Below are 11,287 nucleotides of genomic sequence, written 5' to 3'. Positions count from 1 at the left end.
CTTCCTCTTTCGGCAGTAGGCTCCTCTCTCCACCTAAACCACGCCCTCGGGGCTCAGCCCAGAGCCTGGCATATATCAATACTTGGTGCCAGTAAATACTGTGGAAGAAGTGAATCTAGGCGGAAAAGTACCACCTCTGATCTGGTACCCATGTCACAGAGTTTCATTCTAGACGAAAGGACTCAGTAGATGCAATAGCTGATCGTTAGAAGGCCATCCCTATGCTTTCTTGGATAACGGCTTAAATAACCCCTTCCCAAGGTTACCATATATAAAGTCTTGAAAATGAAAGCCAGGACTTTCATTTTCAGATAAAACTTCAGACAAGATGACTAGCAGAGGAGAGAGGTACTGTGGAATTGGAAGGGCAAGGTGGGTAGGAGCAGAAGAGAACGTTTCTAGGTCCTTCAAATCAGACCGCGTCAGCAACCACTGAGGTCTGTTTGCTCGCTATAGGCCTAAGAAAGACAGTCAGGCCCCGGGCTCTCTGACTTCATTCTGGGATGGTCTTTCACTTACAGGGGGCTATCTACAGTCTGTCCCACTACAGAGCCGAGACACCTGGCATTACCAAAAACAGAATTATTAAAACATCTGTCCTCCACGGAATTAAGGGCTAAAGAATTCCCAATTCCTAATTAATCAAATGTTTTTTTCCTACAGGAATTCCCGAGTTAAAGTTTTTAAGACAGTTATACACAGAGCTATAAAAAGTAAGCATACTATTCATTGCTTTATGCGCATTGCCTTATTTCACGCAAACCTATTTCTTGAACACCTACTATATGCTAGGCCCGGTTCTAGGCACTAGGAATAAAACCAGAAAAAAGTCCTTGTCCTCAAGGAATTTATATTGCAGTGAACAGTGATATTCATAACTTTAATTCTCATCACAATGCCACAAGGTAGGGGCTGCTGTCCTTTCTACTTTACAGACAAAGAAACTGAGGCAGACACAAAGTTGAAAAAGGCATCTCACACATTCTAACTCGTTACCACTCGAAGCACAATGCCACCTTAACAAAAGTCAGCTCCTGATTTCTTGGTTGGTACATCAGTAACTGTTTGTGAATTTCAACCCTTGTTCCCTAATTAATTGATTCCCTTATAATGGAAATGCTCTCTCTAGGAGACATGCTGTTTTATTTTCGACACACATAGCCACACAGCATTGATTTGTACTCACTGTAGAATAAATTGATGACGTGCTGGAAACCAAGGAGAGTGAGGATCCATGAACTGTTTAAAAAAAAGAAAAGATAGAAAAGGTGAATTGCAGTTGGCTACTATGGAGCCGAAAAGGGGAAGGGAAGGAGAAACTCAGCATTAGGGGACATTACCAGGCTTGCAGCGACTTAACCTCTTCTTGACCCAACCTTTCCTGGTTTGGTGACAGGTCAGTGTCAAGTAAGGAATAATTTTCTATGGGAGTCATTTCTCTATTACCACATTTTTTTTTCTTACACCATTCTATATACTACCCCTGCTCCAACTATCGAAATACCACATAATTACGAAGTTATATGTTTCAAGTACAGAGAAATGTTAAGAAGCACTTTCACTGCCATAACCTGTATGACTCATAACTGTATAACCCAGAGGCAACTTTTACCTGCTCTGTTCCAGCATATTTTATTCCTTTCTTTTTTCTGATGTATTCCCTTAGGGTTAAGATTGGGTTGCATATATATTTTATATCCTGCTAGCATCTGCCATTTGTATAAGCAAAAAGATGAGCTGATTATTTTGAGCCTAGGAGGCTGGCTGTTGGCCATGGTAAATTCATTCTAGATGACCATGTGCTAGAACACTGTTTAGAAAACATATCCACAGAAACATAGATTCTTCATTTGATTTCTATCATATCTACAAAGCGTTCTCTTTTCTGTTTGCGACTGGTATTTTGGGTACCATCCTTGTACCCTCCTCACCCCCTCCTGCCCCCAGCCAATGGAGACATTTTATTTTCTGTTTTCATGGAATTTAAACCATGGTCTTTGCCAGGACTAGGTATTCTGGCTGACTTCTCTTCTTGGAAACCAGATTCTTTAATGACATTTTCTTAGTAATCTGCCAACAACTTGTTTGAAAGACAGAAATATGCCTGTTGAGACATCACAGACCTTCTGATGGGGCACAGCTTCCCTGACCAGGAGTGGAATGCCTCTACCCCACGCTGCGCTCTCACCTGCGGTCTGAGAGTGGGAGGCTGGGGAGTACTTTCCATGTGTACTATACGGCTTTCACCTACCACCCAAGGAGTGAACTCAACTTGGATCGGTGGTTGGCAGAAGCTACCTGCCCACAGATATCCCAGCAACGGCTCAGCCGACCACTCTGGTGCCTCCACACCGTCTCCCCAACAAAGCTTCCAACCTCCCATCCTTCATTTAGGTGCTCCTATAGCACTCTGAATCCTGCACGGCTCTCTCAAGCATGGCCTGCGTGGTACTTGGCCGTCTCAGAGTCTCTGCCCATTCAGTTCCTTTGGTTTAGGAAGTTTCCCACTCCTACCCATCCAAATCACCAGGATCAGCTCAAACAGCATCTTCTCCTGGAGCCCTATCTCATTTCCTGACAGCCACCGGGATGGGCTTCCTCCCTCCTCTAACCCACACAGCTCTCGGCTTGTACTTCTGGTCCTCTTCTCTCTTAGACGGTGCCAACTGCTCTGAGGCTATCCCTGCACCGTCACTCAGATCCACCCTCTTCAGCAACGTCCGAGGTTCTAGATCTTTTCCTCCTTTCTTTCTCCATCCATGACTCATCTGGCCCATGCCCCTAAAAAATCAGTTGAAGGTGTTAACGGCCAATAATGGCTTTCAGTGTTAATATGCCCACACGTTAACAGAGGCCTCTCATGCCCCAACCTAGTGGCCTAACGGTCCAAAGGGGTAAGTTACTTTAGCCCCACGACACAGACACTAGGGGGGAAATTACGCTGGAGGCCAAGTTGAGGGAAGAGAGGTGACTAGCGTGGAGCCATCCTTCAATCACACTGCCCTGCCAGACGCCCGCTCCGGAGGCCTGCACAGGGCTGCTGCGTGGGCTCGGGCTGCTGAAAAATGGAGGTTTGTCTCATATCTCTCTACCTCATACACACGGATTCACTGATACTGCCTTCAGCAATACCGCAAGACAGGCTTGGGGCCGCAGGCAGAGAGGAGCGCATCCGGCGGGCTTCGGGTGGAGGTCATTATTTTTCTCCGTAATTCGTTCCTCTCACTTGTAAATAGCAACGGCAAGGCTGTGGTCCAAAGAAAGTCCTTGCTTTCCAGATCAACCCAAAGCTAAATATGGCTGCCTGAACCACCGCAGCTGGCCTTCCTTCAAGAAAACTGAGCCAAGGCAGAGCCCGGGTCACGTGGCTGGGATACTTTTGGACAACAGAATGCTTGTGAGACTTACAAAGCCAGAGCAGCAGAAGCATGCGCCAGAGCTTCCTCCCTACACCTGTTCCTCCAAAGGTTCGAAGATACAAGGAACCGCAGAGAATATCCAGGCCTTCTGTGCCGCTGACTAATCTGAAACCCGGAGAGGTGAAACAACCTGCCTAAGGTGCTACAGCATTCAGGAACAGAATCTGCAGACCAGAAATCTGGAGATGGCTTTGCCCTTGAGTGCCCTTGTTTACTGGTATCTGAGGGTTTTTTGTTTCTGGTAAAGCTTTTTGGTATATGTAGAATGGTTTCCTAAACCCCTCATTCAATCTACATAGGCACAATCTGGGACCAAACAAGCAAAAAGTGCATGTTTGAGAAGAACTAGAAGGCACGGGTAGGGGTGAAATCACAGGATGGAATGAGACAACTGGCCATATCCCAGCCAATAAAGCAAACAGATGCCTCTGTTGTCACACTTGGGCACCATATATATATATCTACGAATATAGATATAGACATAGATATATGTATATATTCAGCTTCATACTAATCGAGCACTTCCTCATACTACCGTTTGAAGTAATCCTCATCATCATAGAGAATTTGTAGGTAATATTCCCAGACAGGGCAGGGATTTCTATCCCTAATGAACACAGGAGTAAATTTAGGTCCAGAGAGGCTAAGCCATGTGGTCAAGCACACACAGCTGGTCAGTAGCAGAGAGAGAAAGTGAGTCTGGGTATTGCACTCTAGTCCTCGCTCTGCCACTGGGGGCTGTGGAAGGAAGGAGTCGGTGAGAATGAGATGCAGTTCTGATGGCTAGCGGGCTGCCCTCTCAACCAGCGGAGGAAGCATAACTGAAAACGGCGACCACACTGACGAAGGTGCAGGGTTTGCTTCAGACACGTAAGAAAGCCCAGCTGTGGCCAAGGAAGAGACAAGTGTAAGGCAGGATTGAGTAGAAACACAGAGGGCTGAGAATCAGGAGTTCAGGACATAGTTCTGGCTGCAAAAAGTCCCCAAGTCACTTCCTCTGTTCAACTTTGCCATAAACAAGATGGGGTTGAAATGGCCCATGGGGAGAAGGATAAAACAAAACATGACAACTGTAACAATAGCTACCATCGACTGAGTACTTACTATAAACCCCTTTCAAAGTCATTCTGCTAAATGCCTTCCAGGATTTATCTCACCTAATCCTCTGAAGTAGGTACAGTTGTACTTATTTTCCACATTCTAGTGAACAGGAAGTAGGCTGAACAGGGTCAAGTCCCTTACTCAAAGCCACCTTGCTAACAGTGGAGGTGCCAGGACTTGAATCCAAGTGTAACTCAGGGGCTAGAAACACAGGAGAGCTGCAACACAAGATTTATTTACTAATAAGCTGCTCCGTTTCTGTGGGTTCCATATGAACTGATTTAGACTGCACCAGTTCTTAGGGATGACTGGTAAAGTCCCTGGATTTTTTTTTCTCCAAAAACATTCATTTGAAAAGTGCCTCAAGCATCTCCCTAAAGTGCACTATTAAAGTTGACTTGAAGATTGCATAATGCATCTGACGGAAATTAATTTACCTGAAATAACCTTGAAAGGCTGCACGTGGGCCGTGCCTGTACCTCATCTACATATTTATGACTTCCATTTCCTTCAAAATGGAAAGTGCTAATTAAATCCCACAAAAACCTCACTCAAGTACTTGTGCTAATTCTTCCTAAACTTTCTTTCTGCTTTCTGGCATATGATATATCTAACTGCCTCTTATCAATATAAGGAGGTTCTATTTGGTCCAAACATGAGATGTGAATTTTTTCCCAACTGTTTCTGCAGTACCAGGAGTTTATACATTCAAGAGGGGGAAAAAAAAAGTCATCCCCCAATGGAATTAAAAACACCTAATTGCACAAGCCCTATTTTGTTTTTGTAATGTAATAGCCTTGGAAGAAATAAAATCAATCTGATGCCAAATTTCCCAAAAGATGAAGATGTTACATGTTTCCTAGTATATCGACGGCAGTCTCTACCTCTTCTCCCCAAATTTGATTTTACCGCTGCGCTTCAGTTCCACATCACCATGAATCATCAGGGTTTACAAAAGTCTAGACACTGCTTGTGGGCAAGCCCTTTATATCAATGTCACTTTGACATCCCGGATATGCCACAGTTGTGCTGCCTGACGGCTTGATTCCAGATGGAATAAAAAAACCCATCTGATGATGATACTGTAATGGTCCTGGACCTTTATGAGGTCAAGTGTGCTTGTTTGGACAAGCTGCAGCACTGAACACGGTTCACTCAGCTACACACGGGACACAGCAGATGAATAGGGCACAGGGCACTCTCCATTCATGAGTCATTATCGGGAGGGCTGGGAAATGCTTTGTGGCCATGCTTGGTTCGCCCACTGATCAGAAAAATGTTAAAGACAAACTGCCTACTCCTTCACCTTACGGTCAACGTGCCCTCCACGATTACTACAGATTTCTAGCTCTTAAATCCAGCAAAACGCTCTCAGTAACTCAGGCTCTGCCCCTCCTTAATCCTCTATCCCAGTGGGTTCCCACAGATGGATTTACAGACGAGTGTCTGCTAACTGGACGCAAATGATACATAAATCAGAGTGGAGAGAATTAAGGAAGATTAACCAGGGGGCAACTGCTCTGTAACTAAACTCTTTACAACTTTTGTTAAAAAGAACACCGGGCAGGGCAGAAGCTGACGTCTTGCATCTCTCTCCCTCTTGACTTGTTTAGGGGTTTCCTCGACAGTCACAAGTTTATTTGTTCTTTCCTACCAGGAGGACACTGGGCATATTTCCCCATTCTCACAGGGACCTGGGAGCAGAGGGAAGTGCCTGTGACTCCCCTCCGCACCCCCATTCTGTTCTGTCACTGGCAGAAAAGGCACAACTAGGGCCGTGGCCCTCAGCCTCGGCTCTATTAGCTCCAAGAGTCCCCCCTCCTCCGGCTGGGGACTTCCAGCTGCCAGGACATCAATGCTGAAGCTCAGTTTTCAGGCTGTAACAGGTACTGACATTACTGGATTAACATTTATATATATTATCTCATTTAATTCTCATAATTCCATGAGCCTGGAACTCCTGCTTCATCAGTGAAAATACAAAGGCACAGAGAGGTCGTGAAGTTGACTTGCCCAAGATCATATACCTAAGAAGTAGTGGAGCTGGAATTCAAACCCTGGTATTATTATCCCATATTCTTAACCACTCATCACTGGTACTGACATCATCCCCATCTGTGGGAAGCTTTTGGGGGTGGGGGTGATGTGCCTTCCCACCATTTTGACTGCTTGCTCCACTAACTCACACTTTGACTGAAGTAGGAAAGAGAAATGAACTGAGTTAGGAAGATGGCTGATGAAGATGCCCACTGTAGTTTTCTCCCCAAATTCTGATTCAAATGAACAAAGCATAAAAATCCAAACACCAAATATTCCCAGTTAGCAAGCAAAGAAGGAAAAGGGCAAGTCTGAAAGCAACAAAGTTTAAAAAACTGGTGCTTGAGAAAAGAAATAGAAAATTCTGGAGCTAAGGGGAGAGGCATTGCTGCCGACAGCCCCCCAAAGCCATACGGGTGTGTTGGCACAGGGAAACGAACTCTCCAGTAACTGGCGTTGCCAAGATGGTGTGCCAGCGGCTGAGTCTCACAGTGGAGGTGCATGCCAAGAAGCTAGGGCCCAAGTCCAAGGGAGAGAAGCCTGGAGCGGAACTCGGTCAACTCCAGGGTTCACCCGTGTTTTGTCTTCCCTACAATCCTTTTTAGGTTTTGTTTTGTTTTGTTTTGTTTTGCGGTACGTGGGCCTCTCACTGTCGTGGCCTCTCCTGTTGCAGAGCACAGGCTCCGGACGCGCAGGCTCAGCGGCCGTGGCTCACGGGCGCAGCCGCTCCGCGGCATGTGGGATCTTCCCGGACCGGGGCACAAGCCCGTGTCTCCTGCATCGGCAGGCGGACTCCCACCCACTGCGCCACCAGGGAAGCCCTTCCCTACAGTCCTGCGAGGTTAATTAAGAGTCAGACCCTACTATTCAGAGTTCCCCAGCCCCGCGCCCCAGAGTAAGTGGCGAGTTGGAAACTTGTACAGGTGGACTCTTAGGTCAGTGAAGTGAACTCGGTATAGAGGACTGTTAACTGCTCTGCACGACGTGAGACAGGGTCAACCTCCTTGCTTCTTACCTTCTTCAAACCCATCCCGGAATGAGCCCGAGCGGCTCATGGTTCTGCTCTTCTCGTCCAGGGACATGGAGCTGTTCCGGAAGCGGCTGTCCGTGTACGGGTCATACTGCCCGTCGGCATTGGAGAGGCTGTGGGTCCTCAGCATGGTCGGGTTGCACAAGCTCATCTGGGTGACAGTGGTGGGACTCGCTGGAAGGAAAGGAGTCAGTCAAAGGGTTGGAGATTCATGTCCCGGTTCAAATCCTGAAGGGGGACGGAGAGGAGGCTGCTTACGATCAGCCATCCCCGTCCCTGTCAACTTCTCTCCCTTGTCTATTTTCTCAAAGGTGGTCACACCAGCATCTGAGTAACACACTTACAGCTAAAAATAAGGGAGGAAAGGTGGGTCAGTTCCAAAGCGAGGCTCTGGGCCTCAGCTTTCCAACTTGGCACATTCAGACAAGCTAGTGTCACCTTCCAGGCATGAGTTAATTACTTTCTGGGCTCATCTGGAACAATTCTCCCTAAAGCCAAAAGCCCAAAATAGTCCAGCCGGGCTTTTGATCAGATGGGAAGCATTTGTGCATGACAAGAAACCCTTGCCTCAAAGAGTTACAGCCAGGAAAGAACAATATGAACACAGGTCTCACTGTCTCAGACGGGGAAGATTTCATAATGGTGCCTGCAGAGCTTCAGTGCAAAGGGGGTGCATTTACCTTAGCCGAAACTGGCTTTCTTATTAAAATCCTGTCCATTTCAGTAACGTAAGATAGTTCAGAAGTATGCATTCGGTTCATTAACAATGAAGAGTTAACCCTTACTTGATTAGAAGTCCTTAAAGACTGAGTTTATTATTTACAATAATCAGAGAAGGCTGCCTCTCTAAAGAACGAGATGAGACCGGAAAAAATATTTCCCTCTCTTTCCGTCTTGGAAGGCTCAGCTCTCATCCTGCCACCTTCGTGTAACTGTTCCCAGTCACTTCAGCCAGGACTGTTCTTTCCTTTTTCTAACTGTGTATACTTGCTATCGGATCATATGCAGTTTTTACACGGATTCATATAAAGCTTTGGACTGTTCTCTTTTACCTATCTATGAGTCTGTGTGGGTGTTTGTCTCTCTAAAAGAAGCATCCGTTGACATGTCAGCAGGGACTGTGTTACAAATTCTTTTCCCTTCCTCACTGTGCCAGTCAAAGCATGATGTCACCGGTAGGCATTTCCAAGAGTATCTGCTCGGTCAAAACCTGATCTTTATTTCCGGTTTAATAAAGCAATGAGGATGACCAAACATGGGATACGCTATAAAACCTACATCTTCAGAGGTCTTAGAATACATTCTTCTCATTCCATGGATGGTTTGCTCTTTGCTATAACCCCACCTATATCAACCATGTAGAGAAAATTACTGATAGAGAACCAAAACACATTTTTCTTTTCTTTTGCTATCAATTGCCTATAATCAAACTACACTGCTGAGGGCTGATCAGATACTGAGAGTGATGTGACCACATGTCTCTTTCAAAATGCAGGATAACCTCTGCCCTAAGGCGCTGATCAACACAGTTAATGCCAAGTAGCTACTCACCAAGCTGAGAAAAGTTGAATCGTGTTCCGGAGGGAGAAGTTACACTGGAGCCAGAGGAGAAAGGAGAGTTGGCGGCCGTGTCCTGCAGGCCTCCTGCAGAGTGGGACCGTAACCATTCTTTTGCGTCTTCTTGTGTGCGAAGCTGGGAGGTGGGGGTGTACCTGGACAGACAGAAATCAGGCTGGGATTAACTACGAACAGCGTTTATGAAAATGAGCTCTCTGGAGCTGATGATAAACATATAAAAAGAAAATATACATCCAAAGATGACGTTTGAAAAATCAGATCGCTACACATCCCGAAACTCACAAAGTTTCTCAAAATCTTTTTTGCCACTTGGCTGTCTTTGGGGGAAAACTGCAATTCCTTTCAGTTTTGAGGGAACTACATAAAGGGAACAAGATGGGTAAACGCTCAAAAGAGCCGTCCCTGGGCGTATCTGTAACATGTTGATTCATGACGGTGTCATTTCAAAGCCTCCACCTTGACAGGACTGAAGCAACAAAACAAGCTGCTGTCAGAGCTCTGAGGAAGTTTTAATTAGATAGCTCATGGCATCTGCATTCTGGAGGGCAAGTAAGTGGCCATGAATCACAGAGTATCAGAAACCAGACACGTAAAGTAAGGTATGAGGAGACCGATGCTGACAGTAGTTACTAGAATCTGGCAGAAACCAGTCTTCACAAAAGGAACCCCAAATCATTGGGTCTCACACAGGGGAGGGTCTTCAGAAGTCACGTGGTCCACCTCATCGTTAATTCTGAAACGTATTTGGTAATGATTTATTGAACGTCCCCAACGTGCCAGGTGCCTTCACAGACGTTATCTTACTGAAGCCTCGGATGCTCCCAGCAACACAGATGCTATTATTCCTGTTTTACATTCAGGGAAGGTGACGGCCTGCCTTGAATCACGTGCCGAGATTTCAATCCATATTGGTCTGATTCCCAAATCCATTACGGATGCTGCCTGTGGGCTCTTCTCATTATGCCCACAGGCAGCATCTCGAATGTCTAAAGTGCCCCAGTGGTCAGAGTACTTTGGACTTATAAACAGATTACCATGGGGTTACTACTGATTACGTAAATAGAGGGGTCCTCTTGACTTAGGACAAGGTGTTGTCAGTGTGTTGGTATTGGATGTGTGTGTGTACGGAGTGGGTGAGCTAGAAAGGGAGTCACAGTGAGAGGGAACATAAACACGATTCTTCCTTAATGTTTTTACTATAGTTGGACTTTCTAGGTCCCATCAACTGCCTGAGGATACCCTGTCACTTACCTCTATTCTGAATTTTTTTAAAAACTGATTTTAACAGCCAGAGCTACATAATTTTCACAGAATAGATCTGCTCCAGAAATATACACATTAGCATTACAAAATGGTGATATTCGAAGATGTGAGCTTCCTCTGGGAGCAGTGCTGGGGCATCAAGGTCAAACTCACGTGAAGAGTGGATATGATTTAAGCTTTAGCCTGAGTGCCGACAAGCATGACGAAAACTGTTAAGTACTGAAGGCCTTGCCAACTGCCCCCTCAAAGGCCACCGTGCTGAACTTCCTCCGTCCGGAGGTCAGTTGGGGGCTTTTTCAATACTTTTATTCTTAGATTTTTAGATTTGGCTTTACTCGGAACTCCTGTTGAAAGGAAGCATTGATACCTACCTCCCATTACTGGTCAAAATGCTCTCAGCCTTAAGAACTGCTGGTTATTAACTACAGACATACATGACAGCAACGAAACATTTCATTCCAAGTTCCATGTTTTGCGAAAGCACTTACTGCTTGGTGCGGGGTGAAGCCGATGCTACAAAGAACGAGGTGTTTAGAGAGCGGGAGAAACGACAGCTGTAACCATGTGACATTAAGATCACGGGGCAGGCGTTAGGACTGAAGTTCTTCTGGGTGGCAAAGTGAGGTGGATGGCGTGAGCAGTGGTGACTTATAGCATCTTGTTTCACCAGGACCAGCGCCAAAAACGAGCCATCACTTACAGTGAATGAAAGGACATTCGCTCTTGGAAAGAAAGTCTTTACTTTCTTTACATCAAAAAAACGAACACACCCATGTCTTGCTGGGCATTGAAAATTGACCCGATTTTCGATTAGAATATTCAGACAAGTGCAAAGCACCTGTCCTTAGCAACTTTCTAT

General features: G+C 45.8%; 1 protein-coding gene across 2 annotated transcripts in view; it reads right to left on the bottom strand.

The window, feature by feature from the left end:
• The window catches only part of NAV2 (neuron navigator 2), a 274,074-nt gene that overhangs the window by 49,129 nt on the left and 213,658 nt on the right, over nucleotides 1-11,287 (bottom strand). For both annotated transcript variants that reach the window (XM_024764609.1, XM_024764610.1), the window contains 3 exons: nucleotides 9,139-9,299; nucleotides 7,573-7,761; nucleotides 1,187-1,239 (listed from right to left, as the gene is read on the bottom strand). In XM_024764609.1, the coding sequence (XP_024620377.1) occupies nucleotides 1,187-1,239; nucleotides 7,573-7,761; nucleotides 9,139-9,299 (403 nt within the window). The remainder of the gene's footprint in view (nucleotides 1-1,186; nucleotides 1,240-7,572; nucleotides 7,762-9,138; nucleotides 9,300-11,287) is intronic.

Source organism: Neophocaena asiaeorientalis, unplaced genomic scaffold (assembly GCF_003031525.2).
Source record: "Neophocaena asiaeorientalis asiaeorientalis breed wild unplaced genomic scaffold, Neophocaena_asiaeorientalis_V1.1 scaffold230, whole genome shotgun sequence".
NCBI lineage: Eukaryota > Metazoa > Chordata > Mammalia > Artiodactyla > Phocoenidae > Neophocaena > Neophocaena asiaeorientalis.
Note: the sequence above shows the minus strand (reverse complement) of the source record. Positions and strands in the feature narration are given on the sequence as shown.